At 37.3% G+C, this 25834-nt stretch overlaps 1 protein-coding gene across 2 annotated transcripts in view; it reads left to right on the top strand.

The window, feature by feature from the left end:
* The window catches only part of NET1 (neuroepithelial cell transforming 1), a 61832-nt gene extending 37554 nt beyond the window's left edge, over nt 1–24278 (top strand). The window contains exons 1-10 of one of the 2 annotated variants that reach the window (XM_014845118.2): nt 11484–11816; nt 16997–17104; nt 18023–18190; nt 18586–18648; nt 18983–19079; nt 19217–19293; nt 19993–20250; nt 20696–20866; nt 21857–22043; nt 22384–24278. In XM_014845118.2, coding sequence (XP_014700604.1) covers nt 11724–11816; nt 16997–17104; nt 18023–18190; nt 18586–18648; nt 18983–19079; nt 19217–19293; nt 19993–20250; nt 20696–20866; nt 21857–22043; nt 22384–22790 — 1629 coding nt within the window. In that variant the 5' untranslated portion in view covers nt 11484–11723 and the 3' untranslated portion in view covers nt 22791–24278. Of the gene's footprint in view, nt 1–11483; nt 11817–16996; nt 17105–18022; nt 18191–18585; nt 18649–18982; nt 19080–19216; nt 19294–19992; nt 20251–20695; nt 20867–21856; nt 22044–22383 lie in introns of those variants that run through there. The other variant, XM_014845117.3, reaches the window with a different exon arrangement.
* The last annotated feature ends 1556 nt before the right edge of the window (nt 24279–25834 follow it).

Genomic DNA, 25834 nt, shown 5'->3' with positions numbered 1-25834 from the left:
ATTCTTCTCAAATTCTTCCAGAAAGTTGAAGAGGAGGGAACACTTCCTAACTCATTCTGTGAGGCCAACATTACCCTGATACCAAAGCCAGACAAAGATACAACAAGAAAAGAAAGGTATAGACCAGTATCCCTTATGAATATTGATGCAAAAATCCTCAAGAAAATACTAGCAAAATGGATTCAGCAGCATATTAATAGGATCATACACTATGACTAAGTGAGGTTTATTCCTGGAATGTAAGGATGGTTCAACAAATGGAAATCAGTCAATTTAATAACACCATATTAACAGAAATAAGGGGGAAAACCATATGATCATCTCAATTGACACAGAAAAAGCATTAGACAAAATCCAACACCCTTTCATGATTAAAAAAATAAAACCACCCAAGAAACCTAGGAATAGAAAGAAACTTCCTGATGATAAACAAGATGTGGTATATACGCACAATGGAATATTATTCAGCCTTAAAAAGGAAAGAAATTCTGATACATGCTACAACGTGGATGAACCTTGCAAACATGCCAAGTGAAATAAGCCGGACACAGAAGGATAAATGTATGATGTTGCTTATATGAGGTACCTAGAATAGTCAAATTCATAGAGACGAAAGGTAGAAGAATGGTTACCAGGAGCTGTGGAGAGGGGCACTAGGGAGTTACTGTTTGATGGGTACAAAGTTTCAGTTTGGAAAGATGACAGAAGTTCTAGAGATGGATGGTGGTGATGGTTGCACAGCAATGTGAATGTACTTAATGTCTCTGAACCTTACTGTACTGCACTGTTAAAATGGTAACTTTTATGTTCTATATTTCACCCCAATTTTTTAAACACAGGAAAAAAGTAGAGTTCTTTAAATAATAGGTCTACTATATATGTTGTAGATTTTGTTTGTCTTGTCTCTTTGTGAGATCATTTATCTAATATTTTTCATAGTTTGAGGTTTTTTGTTAGATTTTTTGTTCATCCTGTTTCATGTTCTTTGGACCTTCTTAAGCTAAAGATTCGTATTTATTTTAGCCTTGTGAAATTTTCTTGTTTTTTAGATTATTTTTACCCTCTTAGTCTCTAGTCTTTGCTTCTAGAACTCCTATTAGGAAGATGTTGGAACATCTGGAATTATTTGATGTGTTTATTAACTCTCTTTTATTCTTTCTATCTCTTTAGTCTCCTGTGCTGTTTTCTGAGAGAATTCCTCAACTTCATCTTCTAGCTTGCCAATTTCTCATAAGTGTCTGTTCTGCTATTTAGCCTAACCATTGATATTTTTATTTTGACAATTTTTTTTCCCAGGATCTGTAGGTCTTTGTTCTGTATTACTACAGTAGTCTTTATTTTCATTAACATATTATCCTCTATTACCATTCTGGGGATACTAATTATGTTCCTTTTAACATTTCCTTCTGTTTTTTCTGTTAACTAATATAAAATAAGCCATAAATCAAATGAACTTATGCTAGGGCCAGTAAAGATTGCTTCAGGGTTACGAACTCTAACTTTTGGATTTGTCAGTTGTGTGTTACTCATTGCGTAGCTTTGTGTAAATTATATAACCATTCTAAACCTCTGATTTCTGTATTTAACGATAAAATTTTAATGTCAAACTTGATTTATCGCTCTTCTTCTCCACTCCTTAGTACATTTGGTCTTCATTCATTCATTCATTCAATCCTGTATCACTGAGTTCCTGCTATGTGCCAGACACCGAGAACAAAAGAAAGTCTTTGCCCTCATGGAGCTTACATTCTAGTGGGGACATAGATTACATCTGCCTGGGACTCTAGAAGTAGGGAAGATATGTATTCTACTCTTTGCATACCTCTTCTTCCCACATCCTTGAGACCCAGGCTCCTCCAGCATGTTAGCTGGGAAGAAAGGAATAAAACTAGAATAGAGTCTCTTTACCTTATTGGATGAGATTACAATCCTTTTCATTGTTGGCTGTAACTTCTGTTCTAACTTGTCCTCTCTAGGATCAATGAGAATGAGTGATGACTCCATCTTACCCTGCTAATGAGGAATCCATTTCTCTGAAACTCCCCTAGGTATTGGTAGTCTCTTGTAAGATTTAGCTACGTCTCTTGAATGACCTCTAGCAGGTAGCCTACCATGTACCCTTCCAGTACATCATACTCTTTGCCTACACTGGTACAACTATCCCAGCAAGATCATATCCCCAATCTTTTCTCTATTCCTTGTACAATCAGAAACTCATGTGAGGTCAGTGCCACCTGGGCCCTCTTTCCATGAAAACCACAGGCCGCCAAACACCAACTTTATTTCTCTGCCTTTTCTTCTTTTGCTTGGAGGGATGAAGTGGAGATGTCTATAGCAGGTATGAATGGTTCATTCCCTGATCAGGCTCTTATGAGTAAATCCTATAGGGAAGCCATAATTAAAACACTTTATCTTACTCCTCTACCACCCATAATAGATTTCTCTTACTCTCAGCTGGTGCCACTTGCTAAAGACTCCTTTGAATTAAACATGTGGATGTCTTAGCCTAGGTTTCCCCCAGAAGGTAGAACCTGAGGCAAGGCTTGCATTCAGGTAGTTTATTTGAGGAAATAGAGGACTGAGGAGAATGAAACAAGGAAGAAGGAAAAACCAATGCCAGGATGTGTTGTTGACTTGGCAGGTTGGGCCCTCTGAGGAGGCATATAGAATGTCCTCACAGGTGAAGGAGGAGCGGTTTCCATCCCCTTTGAGTTCAGAGTTGCCCCATAGGGTGCGTATATACTCCCTAGTATTTGCAAGTTGTACATTCATGAAACATTAAAGAAGCCCTAGAACAGAAAATGAGTGATTTGTAGTGCAACTGATTAAAAGATAAGGTGAGGGTATGTGAGGAGGAGAATACAAGTGATGTTTGATACTGTACACTCCTTGCACTATTCACATGTGCTCTTATGCTCCATTAAATCCAGTCTGCACAGAGGCTTTCAGGTAGTGGTCAGCCACAATCTCTGCAAACATTTTAATACAGGAAACAAGCTACAATCTCTGCTCCTGCATGAAGCCATAATTGATAAACATCTCACTCCTCTACCTCTATAATAGATTTCCCTCACCAATGGCCAGCAATTCAGTGGGATCTAAGATGCTTGCTCCACCTTCATCCTTGAGGGATCTGAGCTCTTAGTTTCTTTATCTTTGTTTAGCTGTGATAACTACAGTTGCCTCTTTGCAACAGAGCCAGGTTATAGCAATGGAAACACCACATCTGGGAATCATGATGAGAAGGACCAATTCTGCTTCCACCCCTTGATTCCTGGTACCAAGAGTTATAGCTGTTGAGAACATAGCACCATATATAGGCTGTTTCATGTGTATTGCATTCTGAAGGACAGTGCTCCAACCCTTCAGAATTTTGTCCCTGAGCTGGTCCAATAGCTAAACCTTAAATAAACAAATCTATCATTCCATCAAGCTATCTGCTTCTGGATAAGGGAGTGTATGGAAGAACCAGTAGACCAAGTGATTATCTTTCCATTGTTGTAACTCCTTTGTTATAAAATGGGTCCCTAAGACTGAGGCAAGGTTGTGGGGGATGTCAGGCAAGTAAAGCAGGCACTATACAAGCCCATCACATGATGGTGCTACCAGAGGCCCTGAAGATAGAGAAGGAAATTCAACATCCAGGAGAGATGTCTGTTCCAGCAAGGATGAATCACTGCCCACTGTAGAAGCAGGGGGTCTGAGGTAATCACCTAGCCACCGGGTCTACTCAAGTCTATGTGTCCAGGCTTCAGCATCATTTCTTAACTGCTGGCAGATTGGGTATTCATCAGTAGCAATGGCTAGATCAGCCTTGGTAAGAGAGAGCCCTGCTGGTGGACCCAAACATAACCTCCATACCTACCATCATAGCTATTCTTTCCCCGGGCCTATTGCATAAGCACTGGAATGATCCAGGAGAGAGATGTGCTGATAGGCACAGGATAAATCATTCTGTTTAGTTAGTGACTCTAAGACACTAGTAGCTTTGTACTCTTGATAAGCATTAACACAAGACAAAGATCCTCCCACTTTGTGCACACTCCATAGGTTCATCTATATACCTCTTTTCCAAAATTTGATGTCTCAACATTTCCAATCTTGCTTCTTCCAGCCCCTTGGCCAGTCAGCCAAGTCATTCACCACATCTCAGAAGCCTATATATATCTGTACTTCAGGCCCTTTCTCCCTCCATACAAAGTGAACAACCAAGTGTACTGCTTACAGCTCTGCCCATTAGAAGTGTTTCCCGTTACCACTGTCCTTCAGAATTATCCCTAAATGATTGCAGTGCAGTAGTGGTCCATAGTAGTGCTCATAACAACAGATGAAGCTAATCCACCCAGGAACTAGGACCAAGTTTTTCTCCTCTGTCAATTGGTTATCTAGAACCATGTCTACCTCAATCACCAAATGAAGAACTGAAGGGGAAATATCAGTGTAATATACTGGGTAAGTGGCATTCTGGGACATCTGTTCATGTGTAATTTACTTATGCCCTTTGGTCTTGCTCAGGCCTGATTCCAGATAGACTATTTCCATCATATAATAGATTGCCACTATACCTGCCTAACCTTATAACTCCATAGACCTGACCTTGTTCATTTTGGGCAGCTCTGCTTGCATTAGTCACATGGTGTCCTGTGAGCAGGTCCTCAGTCTTTACTAGGGCCATTAGCACACCAGGAGCTGCTGTTCAAACAGCAAGTAGTCTCCTGCCATGAAAGATGTAGCCTGGCTTCATAACCCTAGGAATCTTCATTGCAGTTCTCTTCCTGGCCTTACCAGAGACATCATGCAGCATCCTTGTGCATAGATACCTCAAGCTGGATCAGGTATGTTGGGTCACATGGCCTGAGCAGCAGCGCAGCTTGCACCACAGCCTGAAACTGCTGCAGAGATTTCTCTGGCTCTGAATCCCACTCAAAACTGTGAGCATTTCAGATTATTCCATTAGTGAGTCAGAGCAGAATTTACAAGTGCAACATATGCTCCCTTCAACAGGTAAAGAGTCCTACATAGTGCCGTGCCACTTCCTTAGTGCTAGTGGATGCAAGGTGCAACAACTTGTCCTTTACCTTGGAGGGGAGATCCCAGAAAGCCTCAGACCGTTTGACCTATTAGAACTTTTCTACTACGGCAGCCCCTGAATTTTCATGGCACGCATTTGACTTCCTGGGGTGTCCAGCATCTTGCCATTTCCCGTTCACCAGGTCCTGTTAGTATAACGTCATTAGTATACTGGACTAGCATAATATTCTGTGGATATCGAGGTCCTTGTGGATTCTCTGTGAAAGAGATCAGAAAAGTTAACAGCCTCAGGACATGAAATACAGACTGCTGTCCTTTCCATGTAAAAGCTAACTACTTTTGATCCCCCTTACTAATGGGAATTGAAAAGAACACAAGAGCCAGATCAGTAGCCATATACCAAATGCTAGAGGATGTGTCGATCTATTCCAGTAAAGATTCTACATCTTGCACAACAGCTGAGATTTAAAGCTACCACTTGAGTTAAGTTTACAATAGTCCACTGTTACCCATCACAGTCCATCTCATGGTAGGAAGCAGACAGATTATTTGAATGGAGATATGGTCGAGACTTCCACTTCTCCCTGCTGTAACTTTGATGGTTATCTCTGTATTTTTTCTTGGTGTACAATCTTGCTTCTATTTCTTATTTTGGCTCAAGTGTAGGAGGTGAAATTTCAGGGGCTGCCACTTGTCCCTTCCCGTCATAATGACTCTAAGAACATTATAAAGGTTACCTGCTGCTTTGTCAAGGCTTTTAAGGCAATTAACAAAAGCCAGCCAACTCTACTATCCTTACAGTTACCATTGCCTCCTATGTTGCTCATTTGCCACCATTGCCACTGCTCCATCTTTATCCAATACATACCTATAGTCCTTATCACCATTTTACCAATGAGTGACCCAGTCCCAGAATCTCATCCTGTGTATCTAATCTCCAGGGCCAGTCTCAGTGTCAATGTCTTAGCCCAGGTTCCCTCCAGAAATCAGAGCCTGAAACATGAGCTTATTGACAGGTAGTCTATTTTGAGGTTTGGTCCCAGGAAACAGGAATAGGGAAGCAAAATAGAAGGAGGCAGTAATGCAAGTGTCTGTAATTAGGCTGGTCACTGTGAGCAACGGAGTCTTGATCTCACTGGGACCTTCTGAAGAGCTGTGTAAAATACACTGCTGAATTGTCTTCTCAAGGGACTGAAGAGGGAACTTCTATCCACCGGCTCCTGTGCTCCATTAGTCAGCCATTGCCCTGTAGGGTATTATTCCCTCACTACCTACATGTAAATCCCACACTCTGGCATCCAAGAAGCCCAGGGTGAAAAGCAAGAGAGACACGGTGCACCTGAGGCAAGGTGCTGTCCTGGAGCTGGCTACTGCAGCAATGACTGAAGTAAAAAGTGGGCTGAGAAAATAGGCTGGGCACAAGGCACTGTATCGTTTGTCTTCAGGTTTTGGCCTTAGCCGAGTTGCCGGGAAAAATCCCAATCAACTTCCTGTTACATAAGCATAAGTAATCCTACATTATACTGGAAATTATTTGTTATCCTGTGTACTTGAGATTGAAAGTCACCACTAACAGCACCAATACCCTGTTTTTTTCGCTATTTGTATTGTCATTGCAAAAAGAACCATGGTTTTGATAATACCAAACTTCTTAGCCTGTCAGCTATTCTGTATACTGTCTTTCTAGTAGTGTTTAATTGATCTGAATTGATCTTTTCCCAAACCAAATTTACTAAAGCTTGGAGACACTCAAATTTGTATGTGTGTGTGTGTAAGATTGGTCCTAAGCTAACATCCATGCCAATCTTCCTCTATTTTTCGTGTGGGACACTGCCACAGCACAGCTTGACGAGTGGTGCTAGGTCTGCATCTGGGATCCGAACCTCCAAACCCTGGGCCACTGACGCAGAGCACATGAACTTAACCACTACCTCACTGGGCTGGCCCTGAGACACTCAAGTTTTAATCCAAATGATATTTAAAAACTCAAATCCACGTGTAACTTTATGACTAACTTCTTTCATACTCATCTAGTCCAACTGTAACTGCGTTTTTTTGTTGTCTTTTTAACTCATTACTAGATACTTTGGAACTCTGGTTTCTCAGAAGTTCTATTTTGTTACTGTTTCAATCAATGCTTCCTTTTTTAGTAAAATTTGAAATTTTGTTTTTAACTAACCTACTTTTAGTGAGATTCATGGAAGTTATTTGTAATTTTGAACTCTAGAGTTTTAAAGTGGAACATAGTTTTCTTTTTTTAGAAAAAGTCCTTAAAATACTTCTTAGGAACTGTGGAATCTTTTCATACACTTGTATGATTTTTAAATATATGTTTAATTTAATATATAAAACAGCGCTCCACAAGGGCTGAAGATACAAATTTTACTGTCATCCATATTTCTCTACAGGTTAAAATGTTGTTTATGTAGTCATCTATATAACGTCCTTACAAAGTTGAAAAAAGCAAAGCAGGTTAGCGATTGCATTTCACAATATCCCATGTAGAGGGCAGCAGAGAACTTAAATTTTGTTTTCTCTTTACCCATTATATGGCTTTCCTAGCCTAATTTCCAATTGCTTGTTATTGTTCCAGACAAAAGTAAATAAAAACAAATAGTATCTAGACCAAAGTAATTTTTCTCCAGCTCTAATTTATTTCTAAATTCCAGAATTCTAATTTCACATTAAAAGAAAAAAAGGGAAATAGCCTAACAGTCCTTTTTCTATAGAGAAAGGAAGCAAGGTTATCTTTCTCTTTACTTTATTCATGTTTTAGGAAAGAAAGCATTGAAGACTCCATACAAGCCAAAGAACAGAGGTTATAACTACACCTTTGGTCTTTGGAAACCAATAATTTACCCAAAAAATTGGATATCTTTTACAAAGCTACATTATTACTTTTAGATAATTCGGTTAAGTTTTTTAATTTATAAATTTAAAACATCTTAAAAGCTCTAAGGAGACTTTTAAACCTAGCTCTGCTCCCAACTCACAGAATGACAACTAGCTCTGTTTGAGCACTGAGGATGTACTGAACATGTGCTAAAGGTGTGACATGTCTTGTCTTACCTGGAAGGTATATTGTAATAGGAGTTGAGCAGCCCAGATTCAAACCTGTCCAGCCATTGATTAACCATGCGATTTTGGACAAGTTTCTTAAACGTTCTGAGTCCTGGTTTCCTCCATCTGTAAAATGGAGGTAATAGTACATACTTCTTAAAGTTAGTTAAATAGATTACATACATAAAACTCCTAGCACAGAATAAGGACTCAAATTTCTCTTTTCTTTTCACTGCTGTCCTTCAGTTTCCTCCTAAGAAAACTGGCGAGGATGAGTTATTGATCTCAAAGGACCTTTTCAGCTGTCTGATTTTATGGAGTGTTGCTAAGACTCAAGAGTCTCTCAGGCTCATCACTCAGAGTGCTAATTGAACACCCCATCTTCATTGTTGCCTTTTTAGATGCTATCTACAGTTGTCTAAATTATATTTAGACCACAAACCTGAACATTCAAAATGAAACTAAGATTTTTAGGGTTGGTGAGCTAGGATTTTTGTGCTGTGACTATCACCTTTAGACCTTCTTTGGCTCCTGTACACTTTCTGATTTTACATATAAAGACTTCTACCTTTACCTCTTGGGTCCTCAGCTAAAGGAGAGAAATGAGAGATCTCCCCTCCACTCATTATCCTGACTTTACAACTCTATCAGAACTAAATGGAAAAACATAATTTGGAGAAAGACGTCAGATAAGAGACCCATGAGAATGCCCTAGCAGCTTCTTTCCTAACTCTCGCTGGGCATAAATCCTTTATTCCCTTATGAAACTAGTGGCCATAAATTGTTGACCTTGCACCATTTTTTATCTGACAAAAGTAACTGAACCAGACTGCTGAGTTCTAGCCTAGCCTCTTATTATCTCTGAGGGCTTAGGCAGATCAGTGTTCTTAGCTGTAAAATTAGGAAACTAGATTCCATGGTCTCTGAGGTGCCTCTCCTTTAACGCTTTGTAGAACTATCTTCCACAAATAGTTAGCCACTCTTAAGGCCAACCACACTACACACATTGCCCAGATGTGAGTGAGTAATAAAGGGTAGATAGAGGAAATGTAACTAACCAACAACCATTATTTTTTAAAAGATCTCAAAGCAGAAAAATGAATTATTAACATCAGTGTGAATACAAAACACACTGGTGTTTACAGAAGGGTAATGTTGGTCCTTCCTGCAAGAAGTAACACTGTGCTACAAATCTTAGTAAACTGTTTTTTTATAGATTGTCATTATAAATAATCTGTACCCACTGTTTATTCTGCTCTATTCACTCTTCAGCCTCTGTCATTTCTCTTCTGTCTTTATTTCACTGAATTAGCACACTTGAGGTCATTAAACTTGTAATCGCTAAATCCACGAATCTTTTCTTACCCTTCCTAACCTTTTTGCCTATTTAACACCTTTTCTTCCCTTGGCATCTTGCTTTGTTTCTTTCCTTCTGACTGTTCCTTTTGCAAAATTCTTTTTCCTTGGCATTTCTCCTAAGTTAGATCCTTGGAGCCCTGTTCTTTTTTCTCTCTCAGGCATGTCATTCACTCCCAAAACTTAAACTCTGATTTCTGTGTATCTGACTCCCTAATCTAAATCTACCCTCTGGCATCTTCTAAATCCTTGTTCAACATTTCCAAGCACTAGCTCAGTATTTTCATTTGCATTTTCTTCTACCACTTCAGACTCAGTATATCTGAAGTGAAACTCAGAAGTTTCTTTCAAAGCTTTTTCTTCCTTATTTCTTTATTTGCATTAATAGTTACCCATCCTAGCTTTAAAATCGTAGGCATCTTTGACTTCTTGCATATTTTGTCTCTCGAATATGTCCTTTTCCTTTCCTACTGTCCTTACTTTAGGCAAAGTTCTTGATACCTGATTGTGATTTTTGCATTAAATTTCCAGTCATCTTTCAGATCATCTCAAACACCAGCTTACAACATAACATTCATTATCTCTCTTACCTGCTCAATAAAACCATCTGCCTCTCTGTCTTTACCCACAGCCTGTGACTACACACTGCAAGTTTACTCTTTACTCCCTCATGCTCCTTTCGTAAAGCCTCACACTTTTTCCTTGCTCAGACCTACAGAAAACATAACACGGCCTTCAAGGCACCACTGAAATAACATCTTACAGCCTCTTCCCTAGCGTCTTTCCAAGCCCCATCTCAGAAGGTTTCTCCTCCTAAACTCCTGTAGCATTTACTAGCTATACAACTTATTTTGGAATTTTCAAAAGCTGCCTTGTATTAGTTATCTCTTTGTGTGGCCTACCTTTACACAATGGTCTATTAGCACTTTAGCAGCAGATATGAAACCTGTTTTTTTGTATCACCCATAGTATCTAGAATAATGCCTTCCATGTAGTAGATTTCTCTGATCCTAATAAATCCTAAGAATAGAAACTTTTTTTTGCAAATTACCAGCATCATATTATTCATAGTAGTATACAGTTAAGATAAAATCCTACCTTTCAAAATAGAATACAGTACTTTCTGTTAAAGAAGAAAATCTGCTTCATAGCAGGCCTACCAAATGAAAGGACATAGTAGTGCTTTTCCATTGAGGAAAGGAATTTAGACTAGAAATTTAGAGACTGTCACTAGTACATGACTTTGGGCAGGTGACTTCACCTCTCTGAACCTCATTTCTTCATCTGTGAAATGGAAGACTTTTTAAGTAGGTCTTTTGACCCTATTAGGACTACATCAAAATTGTTTAATTCAGAACAGAGAAGGACCTTTCAGAACAGAAATCACCTTTTGTGTATTTGTTATAAAACATCTATTACACAGATAGCAAGTTTTTAAAACATGTAGAAAAAATATCTACATTTAAGTCTAAGAAATTCTGAACTTTAAAATCTGAGGTAGCCCAATTATACTTTACCCATAGCCCTTTGGGAGGGTTACTTTAGGAAGAGTGACCTGAAGTGTGCCTCCTGTCCTCACTCTGTTAGTCTTAAGAAAAAATGACGGGAACCAGTATGTAAAGACTCAGATGATTTTACAATTGTGAGTATTCTTGCACTGATGCGAAACAAGAGCAAGGTCCCTGGATAATTGGGCTTTTCTTTAGTATACACACTTACCTGACACTGAATTACGACTGTTTTACTTAAAGTTGTCACGTTGTCCATACTAAGTTCCTTTCTAGGTAATAGGGCTTTATAGGAAAAGTGTCCTGTCTGTGACTAAGTACTAGCGTAGGTACCCTAGATAAGCAATTAGTTTCCCTTTGGGAATGTCTTTTAAATCAGGAACAGCCTAACTTTAACCCAGTTTCCTTTTCCCTTCTTGTCTTACTAGAGAAATTCCAAACCTCTTGATAAAGAGCTTTCTCTTGCAGAGCGAAAACTGAGAACTTAGGTGTGCCCAGCTGTCAGTTAACTGGAGTCATGTGTCCCTTAGGTGCCCGCCCACTAGAGCCGGGTCCGCAGTTGGTCCCTCCCACAGAGCCTTGAGGTCTGTGCTTTTTCACTGCTGCTTGTAGAAGCCGCTCCACCACAGGGAAGAGGCATGGGCAAATGGCTGCCCAGGGTGGCCGAGCGCTCCGAGGAGAAGCTTGTGTGCTGGTTTAGAGCTTCCTTATAGGGCTGACTCGGATGTGGATTAATTCTAAAGACTTTTGAGGGATTCTTGGTAAAGCATGGTGGCGCATGATGAGATTGGAGGTCTTCTACCTATTAAAAGGACTATACGAGTCCTAGATGTTAATAATCAGTCCTTCAGAGAACAAGAGGTAAGACTTTAAGAGAAAATTAAGCTAAAGGAATGTTTTCTAATTCCATGGAACTTTTCAGATTTTTAACAATTTATTAACAGTGTAATTTTAAACTCAACTTTTGATCTTACTGAGTGTTAAAATGTATGCCTTTGATTTATATGCAAGTTTGAAATGTGTGTAGGAACTATGGTATAAGTTTAGGAACTGTGATAAGGTTTTTACATAGCATAGCCTGAGTGTACACAAACTTTTATACAAAAAGAAAAAGATTTTAAATGTATATGCTTCTCAATTTGGTTAAATAGGTCGTGTTTCTGATGCTTCACACAGTTGTTTTTTTGTAACTTGCGTTTATATTTCCTAGTCTTAGGAATTGCCTTAGAGAATAAGAGGAAAATAAGAATCCCTTCCTTGTAAGTGAATGCTGGTGAACGCGTTGCAGCTAAAGTGCTCTCTGACCTAGTGCTCATTTTTATCTTTCTTTCCACATCTAAGTCCATTGTTTGCAAGTTTGTTTCTTCAGAAAGAAAAACATGTAAAAATATTTAAACCAATGAATCATTATTTAGGTACTTCTATCCTCCTTGCCTTAATTGTCAGAAGTCATTGTGATTTTTAAAAGTCTTTATGAACATTTATCAAAATAAGTGATTTTTATGCCATTTTATTTAATTTTGACAGTTAATTTAATACTATATGGGTATTGTATTTATACTGCATAATACAAAAAATATACTCTATGATAGATACTATGTTATCACATGATAGAAATAGTGTTCCTGTATTCAATTAACTATATACTTATCTTGATTGTGGTGATGGTTTTGTGGCTATATACATATATCAAAATGTATCTAATTATATATTTTAGATATGTGCAGTTTATTGTATACCTCAGTAAAGCTTTGTATCATACATACACCTTTTGGTAGTTAAAATAGCTGCCATCTTTAGGAGGTATGCTTTCATTTGGTGTGGTTTGGCTTTGGTTTTTATTTTATGTTTGTTTGGTTTTGGGTTTTGCTCATATGTTTCAGTTTTCTCAAAATGTATAAGCACTTCCTTTGAGTTGCAAGTCATATGTGGTCGTCAGTGTAAATATTGAAATTGATCCTCTTTTGGACCATCAAGAACTAGTCTTTTTTGCTTGATATCAAGCGTTAGCCGTGTTTCTGGCATACCTTTATTCGAAAGATTAAAAACACCAGGAATGTTGTCGGGTTTTTAGTAGTAGCAACAAAGCCTTAAGTAAATAACTAAATTTGACTATTTCTGTTGCTAAGTAGAAAAGGAAGAAATACTATGTGATCATAACTCAGTTCTACCTTTTTATAAATAACTTTTTCTTTTTATTCTTCTTAAAGTTTTTGCCAGATAGAGAAAATTGTTTATCCAGTAACCGAAACGAATAAACCTAGACATGTACTGGTTTGTTTTTTTAAGTGTCTTGATTTGGTTGACTATAGAAGTGACCATCCTAAATTATATCCTCTTACGTGACATCATTAGTAGGAAAAAACTTCTTACAAAAAAAACAGAGTTTACAACAGAGTTGTTCCATGTTGTTGCTTTTATGTGCAGGGTACATCCCAATGAAAGACTTTAAATTGATCTTAATAATTTTCTCTTTATAGAATATTTTAAGGCATAAAATTTGACTGCAAGTGGATTAGCAAAACAGAGATTGATTAAAAACTTGGTCTCAAGGCAGATTCCCTGTAATAATACATGTGATTACCTAGCTAAACTAGATAGTCTGGTTAAAAGGTAATGTAAATAAACAACATAAATTTATGTTAAAGGGTGTTGGGGTTTTTTTCCCATCTAAGTGAACTTTAGCCCTGGTGAAAGGTTGCCTACAGTGGAAAGTTCCTCAAGCATGTAAAACTTGTTGGTATTTGTTTATTCCCATAGATTTTCAGGTTGTCTTTTGAAGAGAGTGTATAATTTGAATATCTGTACCCATTCTTTAAGTGTCTTGTATTCACCATAACACTCTTAATAACCCTCCAAAACAGAAATAAGCAACAACAGCAACAAAACCATTATGTAAGATAGGTAGACGCCTAGCCCTCTCTTCCTTCATCTCCAGACGCTGTACCTGTGTCCTGTGTCCTGTGTGCGTGGAGGGACAGATATGGGTGTAATACCAGTTCTCGAAAAATTTTGTCTTAGGACTATGTTTCTGACAGTGCACATTTTTAGGTTCTTAGTAGCCAAACCAAGATAACTAAAATGGTTCATCTAGACCTCTAACGAAAAACTGCTTTTGGTTGTAGCTCATGTGGACCAAATCCTAACCTGTATTTTAAGAGACAAATTTTTGTCCCACGCTTATACGTGACCCATGAATGCCTACTCTATATCACTTTTCCACAAAGGTTTTCTGTATGACATTTTTTTCAAATAGTGTATGTATCCTGAAATTAGTGATGAACCATATTCGATATTACACCTTTACATTTCAATCACATTTAAGTGATTTTATTCATTAAAATTTTTTATACTTTTGAATATATATGCTAAAAGTTTGTGTTGTCTGCCAAACATTCTTCACATATATCCTTTTAGTAAGGCAGCAAAGTTTTATTGAATCCCCAAAAGCATGTGTGAAAAATACGAAGTTGTCCTCCCACCCTCCCTTTCCCCCCACCACCCATATTTCCAGATTTAGTACCATACTCTCTTACCAAGACATTTTAAGACTCTCGTGCTGTACTGACTGAGCTAGAGGCATTCTTAACAAGACATCTTAGATTAGATAAACTCTTAAGACTAACATGTTCTTTGTGAAGAAGTGAGGCTATAGATGGGTTTCTAAAAGACTGTGGGACATATGTAACCACCAGATACTGCTTAGCATAATATCCGGCCACCCTAAAGAGACTCCATAAACAAAATCCACATTAAAGATGTTTTAGATATATTTACATTTTGTTATCTAAATCTAAATTCTGTAGTTTTAATTTTAAACACATAATTTTGAGTCACCAGGAAATTAGTAGTTGTACTGTAACTGATCCTACAAAGACAAGAATTTTTTATTATTAATTTGATATTATGTAATAAAATAGGAATCAAAAATTCCTTTCCTCCCAGCTAAACTAACCTTTCCTTTCAAATTCACTGGGAAGAGCACCTTTCCAAAGACTTTTAAATTGAAATTAAATATTTTGTGATTTACTAGGAAGTCAAGTTTGTTATGCTTTAAACAAAGAAGCAGAATTAACCTCTGTTTCCAAAAAGTGAAACAGAATTTTCTGACAACTGCTTTGTTTCTAGTTAACGTTACCATATCTTACTTTGTGAGGTAATTATATCTCTCTTCAAACAGAAGACTCTTTGTGCTGTCTTTGCTAAATAGAAAGGAATGCCTTATGCTGGACCTTCTGCCATGCATGTGTCACTTCAGTCTTGCACAGATGTATATTGTAGAGGCATTCACACATGTCCTTGACCACACAGTGTGTCATTTAACTACATATCTTGAAGGTTTCTTTTTCAGTTCACTTAACGTTTTCACATTAGTGGCTTTATATTCAAAGTTTGACTTTGGAGTTAATTATTTTGGCAGGGGAGGGTTGATCTACAACTCCACCTCTTAAGGCTTTCAAAGGCCTGAATTCTCCTTGGCCATCTGAAGTCTGCTTAGTGGGTCATGCTCCTTTCTGACATGTATGTAGACCTTTAGGGCACGAAGGCGTCTTGTTGCTTCTTTGGCTATTTGAATCATTTAAGTTTCTTTCCAGAGAATTTTAACTCTTTCTGTCGCTATATTCTTAAATTATTCTAAGGGGATTATTTTTATTCAATTTCCTCACCCCTTGTTTATATAACTTTAGTCATATCAAAGGATTTTTAGAAAAAATGTTTCATCTGTCACTTTAAAATAATTTTTATTTTTAAGTGGTAATTTTAGTATAATTTTTAATTATATGTCCTTCTGAATTCTTAGCAAAATTATTTTATCAAGTATGCTACAATTATCAAAGGCACTAAATACAAACCAACAGTTATACTCCATGGACATTATAAGGGATAGGCCTGGTTTGTGATCTAGCCTTCTTTATTTCAATAGCTGTATGAGTCACCTAATGGTATGCCTCCATTTTCCTAGCAATAAAATTTGAATAATGCAATTTTTGAAGTTTCGAGATCCTTGAATGATTGATATGTTTGCTGTACTGTTATTTTAAAAACAATATGTGTAGAGTAATAACTATTTCTTCTAAATTTATATATACTTTTCCTTTAAGTTAATACATTAAATGTATGAGAGAGGATCCAATTATTTATAAATACAAATATTTATGTAAAGTGGGAATATTCCTAAGAAAGAATGTTAGTAATAGCTAAAGCTTAATATGTTCCAAGCACTGTTCTGAGCCTTTTAAACATATCTTAATCTTCCTAACAACTTTATAGAGACATTCTAATATTAATCCCATTTTACAGATGAGGAAACTGAGACCCCAGGTGTTCCCTAGCAAGTGCTAGAACCAGGATTTGGGCCCAGTCAGTCTGATTCCAGAGCCTGAGTGCTCTTTTAACCATTGTCTTGCCTCTGCTTGAACACCTCACCTGACAGGGACCTCACTGCCTTAAAAGTTAATCCATTCCAGTGTCAAACATGTTCTTTAAAAGCACTTCTCTAACTAAAGTATTTAAGAATGAAATGATATAATGTCTGGGATTTGCTTTAAAATATTCCAGTTGGGGCAGAGATGAAACAGATTGTTACACCAAAACCTATTGAAGCTGAGTGACATAAGGACATAGAATCCATTATGCTATTCTCCACTTTTGTGTATGTTTGAAATTTTTCATAATAATAATTTTTTTAAAGTTACTCTCTATATTAAACTTAAAAGTTCTATAGGATTTTAGAATCTAATTTCTTTGTTTTAATTTTAGTTTTTCTTCTGTTTAATGATAATATTTGTTATATTCTCAGAGTGCTATTCAGCTATTCAACTGGTCTTTTCTATACCATTTATTTTTTAATAAATTACTGCAACTCAGCAGTGTTCTTAGTGTTTTAACAATGAAGAACAACATTCATTTTCAGAGTTCCATGTTTCTGTATTTCATAATGTACAAATATTGGTTTTTGAGAGGGCTCAACTTTGTCCAAACTTGTTTGAAATTATTACACCTAAACACACATTTAGTATAACCTGTTTTTGTTTTTATAGGAGCCAAGCAATAAAAGAGTTCGACCTCTAGCTCGGGTCACATCCTTAGCAAATTTAATCTCTCCTGTAAGAAATGGAGCAGTCAGACGCTTTGGTCAAACAATACAGGTAAGGGGGGTCGGAGGGAATGTAGTGAGGGGTTTTTTTTTCCCCTAAAGATTTTATTTTTCCCTTTTCTCCCCAAAGCACCCCAGTACACAGTTGTATATTTTTTTTAGTTGTGGGTCCTTCTAGATGTGGCATGTGGGACGCCGCCTCAGCATGGCCTGACGAGCAGTGCCATGTCCGCCCCCAGGACCAAACCAGCAAAACCCTGGGACACCAAAGCGGAGCACGCAAACTTAACCACTCGGCCACAGGGCCAGCCCCAGGGGGTTTTTTATAGAAACCTAAAATTTGTATTTTTCTTTGAGTTGTACAAACAGGTTTGTGCTATTATACTTAAACATAACTTTCCCTTTTGGAATATGCTGGTAAGAAATACTGTTACCAGAATAATATTTATATAGCCTCATTATGTTAGTTTCCATCTTATATCAAAGCATGGTCTTGGATAGTTTTTATTCCCAAAAAGTAATTTTGGCTGATAAATATGTATATACTCTGTGTGTGTGAGAAAAATTGGCCCTGAGCTAACATCCTGTTGCCAATCTTCCTCTTTTTGCTTGAGGAAGATTGTTGCTGAGCTAACATCTGTGCCAGTCTTCCTCTATTTTGTATGTGGGACACTGCCACAGCATGGCTTGATGAGCAGTGTGTAGGGCCGTGCCCAGGATCCAAACCCACAAACCCTGGGCCGCTGAAGCAGAGCACATGAACTTAACCACTATGCCACTGGGCCAACCCTAATAAATATTTTAGAATGATAGATTGAAGCTTGGATAAATGATTGTTTAATGCATTGAGAAATCCTCAGAACTTTGTTCTTAATTTGTCTTTCTAATATTTTTAAGGAAAAAAAGAGAATAATTACTGTAGCCTCCAAATCTTTTCTCTTTTATTCACCTCTTTGCTTTTTCTTTTAAGTCATTTACCCTTCGTGGTGACAACAGATCCCCAGCTTCTGCCCAGAAGTCATCGAGCAGATCAACAATCCCAACGCCTGCCAAAAGGAGAAGTAGTGTACTGTGGTCAGAGATGTTAGACGTCAGTATGAAGGAGTCTTTAACTACCAAAGAAATCAAACGTCAGGAGGTATGCTGGCATTCAATAGCAAGACCGTATTTATTAGCTTATATTAAAAAAAAAGTAGTCCCCTTTTTTAAACATATGTTTTACCAGAAGAATAGCAAACTAATGGCTATGTCAAAATCAACTTGCGTTTTTGTATTTGAGCATTAATTCATAACGCATGCTGAGCAACACTTTGTGATAGGTGGTAATCATCAAATTTAACAACTCAAATGGGGTAAAATTATAAAACATACGGCAACCTTTTATTTGAGATTCCATTCTGAATTATAATTTACAGACTCAGTCACTTTAAAAAAGTGCCATTTAGAACATAAGTGATGGTAAATATCTGTTGTATATAATTTTCTTTTCTCAAAGGAAGAAATGGCCAATGATGTTTGCTGAATTTCTTTTAGGCAATATATGAAATGTCCCGAGGTGAACAGGATTTAATCGAGGATCTCAAGCTTGCAAGAAAGGTCAGTAAATAACTTTTTATCATATATTCTAGTTTTTAAAAATTATATTTTACAAATCCTAAAGGATAGTTTTCTTACCTTTAGAAGTAGAAAAGTAGAAGATATCTATTGGCGAATCCTTTTTTTAGATTAGGTTTATTAGAGACATCTCTTCAAATATGAATATCAGTAAGAGAGTCTATTTGGGGATTAACATTGCTTTAATTTCCTTTATGTGTCACAAATAGAACCCACTATAGCTTTTATGTAGTTAGTCATGCTTGCATTCAAAGATCCGTCATCATGTTTTATTTGCTTGATCTCTTTGTGTGACACATTTCTCCCTCTCTGACAGGCCTACCATGACCCCATGTTAAAGTTGTCTATTATGTCAGAGGAGGAACTCACACATATATTTGGTGATTTGGATGCTTACATACCTCTGCATGAAGGTAAGATATGCTACATAATTTTCATTAGTATCTGAACAGCAGTAACACAAGTAATTTTAAATCTAAACTTCTAATTTAGTGCTGAATTATTTTTTAAGTAAACCTATTATTAGTATTTCTGCTTTTTCACACTTCAGATTTGTTGGCAAGAATAGGAGAAGCAACTAAGCCTGGTGGAACAGTGGAGCATATTGGTCACATCCTTGTGAGCTGGGTATGTAGCGGGTTGTTTACTCCAGACACTTTCTTACAGATATGCCACACTTGTCATTTGTGATGAATATCATATCCATTTGATCCAGTAACTGGATTCTAAAAACAAATAACCAGGGCATTAAATTTACATAGCTATAAGAAGTTACAGGCTGTTTTAAAAAATACTTCATGAATGATACAGTTTTATTTGTTATAAAAATATGTTCCTCCCTAGACAGCCTTCTCATATTATATTCCATTAATTGTCTGTTTCACTCTTTCAGTTAACATTTGAGTGCCTGCCAGATGCGAGGCACTGTTCTAGGAGGGATCACTCAGGGATTCACTGATGAAAGACAGTCTCTACATTTATAATCTAGTGAGAGAATAGTCTAGTAAATAAACAGTCTCAAGGTCGGTGGTGACCATGATAGAGAAATGCTCGGGGGTCCTGGCAATACAGAAGACTAGCATCTGACTGAGCTTGGGGGAAGTGGAAGTTATGAATCTTTGGCTGAATTGGGGAAATTGGAAAAGGGCATCCTGATGTTGGCCCAGAATACTCTCCTACTCCCATTATCACCTGCAGGAAAATTTCCACACCTTGTTAAAATGTTCAAGAATAGCTGTACGTTTTATTTTTGAGATCATGGGCTTACTAATGGACTCAATTGTAAGAGGACCTTATTGTACTTTGTTTTCTCTTATGACTCTCCAGTTGCCAGGCTTGAATGCCTACAAAGGCTACTGTAGTAACCAGCTGGCAGCCAAAGCTCTTCTCGATCAAAAGAAACAGGATCCAAGAGTCCAAGACTTCCTCCAGCGGTGTCTGGAGTCTCCCTTCAGTCGGAAACTAGATCTTTGGAGCTTCCTGGATATTCCTCGAAGTCGCCTAGTCAAATACCCTTTACTGTTGAAAGAAATTCTTAGACATACTCCAAAAGACCACCCTGATGTTCAGCTTCTGGAGGAAGCTGTAAGTAGTCCAATAAATGATTCTTACGTTTTTCAAGTTTATCTATTAGCTTGCCGTGGAAGGTATACAGTCATACTCTCAAATCTTATGCCTATTGAATCTGCATAGTGAAGTGTTCTGTTGTCATTTTAAGTTCCCCATACGTTAGTGCACTGTGCACTAAGCAATACAGAGATGTAACGCATTTTATATTTATATCTTAATCAAAAGGCTCGATTCTAATCTGATCACTTCCGCTAGCTAGAAGTGTGACTTTGGGAAAGTCTCTCAATTTGGCTGAGGCTGTTTCTTCTTCTGTGAAACGAAGGGACTAACTGAATTAACTGATTCTAGAGTCCCTTCAAGCTTTAAAATTCTATCATTTTAATGTGAAGTTTTAGCCCTGTACGAAACAGGATAAGTTAATCTGCTGAAAATGCTCTATCAATTTTTTGATAATTTTTAGATACTGATAATACAAGGAGTTCTCTCTGATATCAACTTGAAGAAAGGCGAATCAGAATGCCAGTATTACATTGACAAACTGGAGTATCTGGATGAAAAGCAGAAGGATCCTAGAATTGAAGCGAGCAAGGTGCTGCTTTGCCACGGGGAACTGAAGAATAAAAATGGACATGTAAGTTTGTTTATTTGGATACTGATGTGAAGTGAGCTTTTACTTTCCCCTTCCCATCCTGTTTAAATTTTTCCACATAAATTATGAAGCAGGTTTGTAAAATAAATTCATCACATGATGAAGGAAGGTTACTGGTTTTCTTTTTATGTTAGCAGCTTTGATAAAGCAAACATTTGGTTGCTGTTGTTACAGAAGGACTTAAATGTCTCAGTGGAGAATCAGTAATACTTTCTTTCTTAGTTTTGAAGCATAAATCAACTTATTTAGCTAGAGATTCCTTTCTAAATAAATTGTTAGTTCCATAATGTTTAATAAAACAGCATATCCTTTAGAAAGTTTGAAGAGTTAACTTTATAGTGATGGAAGTAGTTTTTAGCACTACTGAACAAATTTCTGCAGCGGACTGAATGAAAGCAAACCTATGTTTAAAATCTTAATCACAAAAGTACTGGCTAGAACTAAGTATAATCATGGAATGGTGTTTTTGTTTCATTATGTGCTTTTCAGAAGCCCAATTTATAAGTTGAGGGTTTTTTTGGAAAAAGCTGAAATCTGATTTCTATCATGAGGCCTAATTATTCTTTAAAAGCTTAAATTTGTGTGGGACAAAATAGCATCATTAACATTTTTACCAGCTTGCATTTTTTAATCCTTGCTTTGTTAGGAAACTGTGGTATACAATACGGGTGTTTCCGTTCATGTTACTACTGATAGTCAGGTCTTTGTGGTGCTTAGCGTTTACTCAGCTACTGCTTAATCTAATGTTACACACCCATAAAAAAGTGTTATATGGTCTGAAATTAGAAAAGCTCTCCAAGTATAGCACGCACAGCCTTGAAATCACATCTTTATGGGATCATTTGTAAGGGGGACCTTAGTAAATAAATTTGATGAAATTAATGTCAAATCAAGCTATTTAAACAATGGATTTCAATCACTTAAAATTACAAAGTTTCATATTTAGGAAGGATTTGTTTCCTGTTTCTCCAGAAACTTTACATTTTCCTGTTTCAAGACATCTTGGTTTTGACTCGGCCTGTTACACGAAATGAGCGTCACTCTTACCAAGTTTACCGCCAACCAATCCCAGTCCAAGAGCTGGTCTTAGAAGACCTGCAGGATGGAGATGTGAGAATGGGAGGGTCCTTTCGAGGGGCTTTCAGCAACTCAGATAAAGGTAAAACTACGAGCTTTAAAATAGTTTAAGTAAACATGAACTCAGAACCTAAATGAGTTTTGTTTTGATCTTTAAGAATTCTGTCCCTACATAAAAGATGAATGAAATGGGTTCCGTTGTCCTCTACCTGTTATGCCCATTAAGTTGTCAGGTGGTTCACTGCTGTAACACCAGCAGGTGTGTCTAATAAGTAACGTGTAGCCTTTATTTAATGTATCGACCTAACAGAATGCACATTGCGTAAATACCAGCCCCCGTCCTAAGATTCTATGACCACTTTATCTAGAATAAACTTTTTTCTTACGTCTGATTTCCTTCTTTTCCATTTTTATTTTTCTAGCTAAAAATATCTTTAGAGTTCGCTTCCAAGACCCCTCTCCAGGCCAGTCTCACACTCTGCAAGCCAATGATGTGTTCCACAAGCAGCAGTGGTTCAATTGTATTCGAACCGCCATTGCCCCTTTCCAGCAGGCCGCCAGTCCCTCCGAGCTTCAGGGTCTGCCAGAGCTCCACGAGGAGTACACAGAGAACAACCCCTCAGCCGGGAACGTCAGAGCCCAGAGAAGGGTGTCCACAGCATCTAGTGTGACTCAGGTCGAAGTTGATGGAGATGCTTCAGAATGTGGCTCCCCAGTACACACAGCAGATGACATTAAGAGTGTAAAAGCACCCCGAACACAGTCCAGCTTCCGTAAAGCAAGGGACAAAGCCCAGCTGAGTGGCAAACGGAAAGAGACTCTGGTGTAAAGGAAGCTCTGTGTGTTAACTGGTGGAGAGACTGTTTATTTATAAATGTGTACAGTTTGTTGTTTCTTGTTATGTGAGCATGGGAGCATTGCAGGGTTACTTAATAGTAGTCTTAACATTTGCTATGTTTTTAGTTGGTTTGGGTTGTTCCATTTTTTTTTTAATGGCAGCTAAAGATATATATACAGATTATTGTTAAAATCCTTTTTTTTTAGGTATTTCCTCAGATTATTTAGAACATGCAAACCTGGTATTTTTAATCAAATGAAATATTTATGAAATTTCTCCTCATTCAAATTCATCATGACTTTCCAGTATCAACCAGTAGTGATACAGTTTTTGCCAAAACTTAAAATTTTGCAGATACTGGGATTTTACCAGTCTTTATTTGATAAACTTTGCATGCAGAATTTGAAATTTTAACATTGGCACCTAAAATCTACATGGAATATGTGTTTGTAATATTTCGGAATTTACATTGAAACAGACCTTCCTTGGAAAACGAACCATAAAACTTAATAGGTTTTCCATTTTATCAACTGGAATGCTTTATATTAGTTTTTTTTTCACTGCACATTCCTCATTTTTTCATTCATTTAACCGGCCAATATTTAATTTTTTTATTGTAAAGTAGTTTTTAGTATTTGCTTTTATTTTTTTACTTTGATGCCTTTTCAAATTGGCATGTCTTTAAAGTATTTTTCTTTCTTGATTAAAAATGTGTGTGTATGTGTGTGTGTGTGTGTGTATATATATAAAATTTTTTTGATCATATTAACTTTACCAAGTGAAACCAAGCCATACTGTTTTTGAGCCAATTAAGAAAATTACAATTTTTAACGTGTAGCATTTCAGGGTGGTGAACACACATGAAATGACTCAGTATGTTCTGGACTACTGCAAGAAAACCACCTTAAGGATTTTGTTGACAGTTTTAGTGTTGTCTGAAAAGCAAAAGGGAAGGCAATTGACTGGTAATAAGTAAAAGAAAAAAAGAGGGAACAAGAAAGTAGGTTTGTCTTAAAGTAAAAATGTCTGGCTGTGCCAGAACGTGAAAGAGATAGCAAGAGCTAAACCTGAGGGCGTGTAGTAAGTTGTAGAAGGTTGGGGGATGTGAGCTTTATTTGCCTTGGTTTATAATAACCTGCGAATAATGGGTTTGAAAAGAAACAATGAAATGTATTGAAAATTTGACCATATTAGATCAATTGTGGTGGATTTATTCTTAAGAGAGAAAAAGACTGATGAATCTTTTCCTGTAAAATGTTCCTGTCCGAATGAGATCATGTCTCTAAGGGAGGACAACAAGCCCTGTGTCGTGGCAGATTTATAGTGGTGATCAGTTCCGTAAACATTGACTCTTCTGTGAACCATATTTGGCCAGTGGAAATGAAAATTGGAAAAGACTGTAAATAGATCAATCCAAGTGATTTCTCTGTATAAATGAATTATACAATTAAAACAAGCACACACATAATCACCCTTAAAGGTTTCTTGCCTGTGGATATTTGGGGACATTTGCCAGAATATGTTGGTATGGCAAAGGAGGTAACAGCAAGCCTCACAAAAGTTTTAGAAAATCATAAATACTTAAACCTTTGAAATTCATTGATGAGTAAGAGAAAGAATCAGTTACGTCAAGTTTTATGAATCTTGTTAAAACCATTTAGAATGCAGTATAATCAGAAATAGCAATTGGATTGAAGACAGCTAAACATCTGGCCACTTTCTGGTTATGATAGTAAAGGTAATAGCAAAGCATCCTGATTAACTTCAGATTTTCATTTAGGTATCTCAGTTTTCTAACTTAGGAAATTTAAAGTCGAAAGTATAGATAACACTGATGGTTGTGGTCTGAAAAATCAGAAAACAAGATTTCTAATCATTTCTGAAGATGTTATGTAGAATATCCTTCCTTCCAGAGTTACCTTAATCAGCTTCTGAAGTTATAGAAACCAGTGGTAGTTCAAATGTTGTTAATGGAATGATCTTTTATCAAAAACTGTATCTTCCTTTGGTTCCTTCAAGGGAGAAAATAAGACCCAGAAACTGAGTAATTATATAGAATGAACACTCTTCAGAAATACCGTCCGTATTTGAGAGAATTTGATGATCTAGCCCAGTAGTTCTCAAACCCATTTGGGCATCAGAATCACCAGAGGTGCTTTAAAAAAATAAGGGTAACTGGGCCTCACCCCCTCTCTTCCCCCCCACACACACACCCATGTCACTGAATCAATATGGGGGGAGTAGGGGGTGGGAGTAGAGGGCTGATAATTTAGATTTGTAGACACTCCCTCCTAGTAATTATGACACAGCACTTAGTAATCATTGATCTAGCCAATAGCCATTATGTAAATGACATATAGTAAGTATTGACACATATCTACTATCTTCTCAGTTTGCCTTAAACTAGGCAGTCTGAGTTGAAGTTAGTCTGATTTTTCTTTCTTTTCCTTTGTTTTTGCTGAGAAGGATTCACCCTGAGCTAACGTCTGTTGCCAGTCTTTCTGTAATTTGTATGTGGGCCATCGCCACAGCATGGCCTGATGAGTGGTGTAAGCCCACACCCAGGAACCAAACCCCGGCCACCGAAGCAGAGCGCACCAAACTTAACCACTAGGCCATAGGGGCTGGCTCTTCTTCTCTTTTTCAACTTCTTTCAGTGAGTGTGCTTGTATATTTTGAGCATGGGATAGCCTCTACCTAGGAAGTCTTTTCAAACTGAGTGCTTAGTCTCAGGGTGTGTGCACACAAGTGGTAAGGGAAGCTAAGGCAGAATTAACTCAAGCAGTCAGTGCAACGTCAGGGGGATGCCAGTGTCACTAAGTCACCCTTGAATCTAGTAAGACTGACGTTTCCTCGACTGACCCAGGAGGTGCCTAGCTACTCTTGTGCCAGCTAGGTCTACTGTATGTTTAATGCTTTCTGAATATGCAGATGTAGCATACTACTTTTTATATATGTGTGTCTATATATATTTTTAAATATATATGGCTAACTATAATGTTACTAAGTTAATTTTACAAATATCAGCAAATGCC

This window comes from Equus asinus, chromosome 29 (genome assembly GCF_041296235.1).
Source record: "Equus asinus isolate D_3611 breed Donkey chromosome 29, EquAss-T2T_v2, whole genome shotgun sequence".
NCBI classification, from domain to species: Eukaryota; Metazoa; Chordata; class Mammalia; order Perissodactyla; family Equidae; genus Equus; species Equus asinus.
Note: the sequence above shows the minus strand (reverse complement) of the source record. Positions and strands in the feature narration are given on the sequence as shown.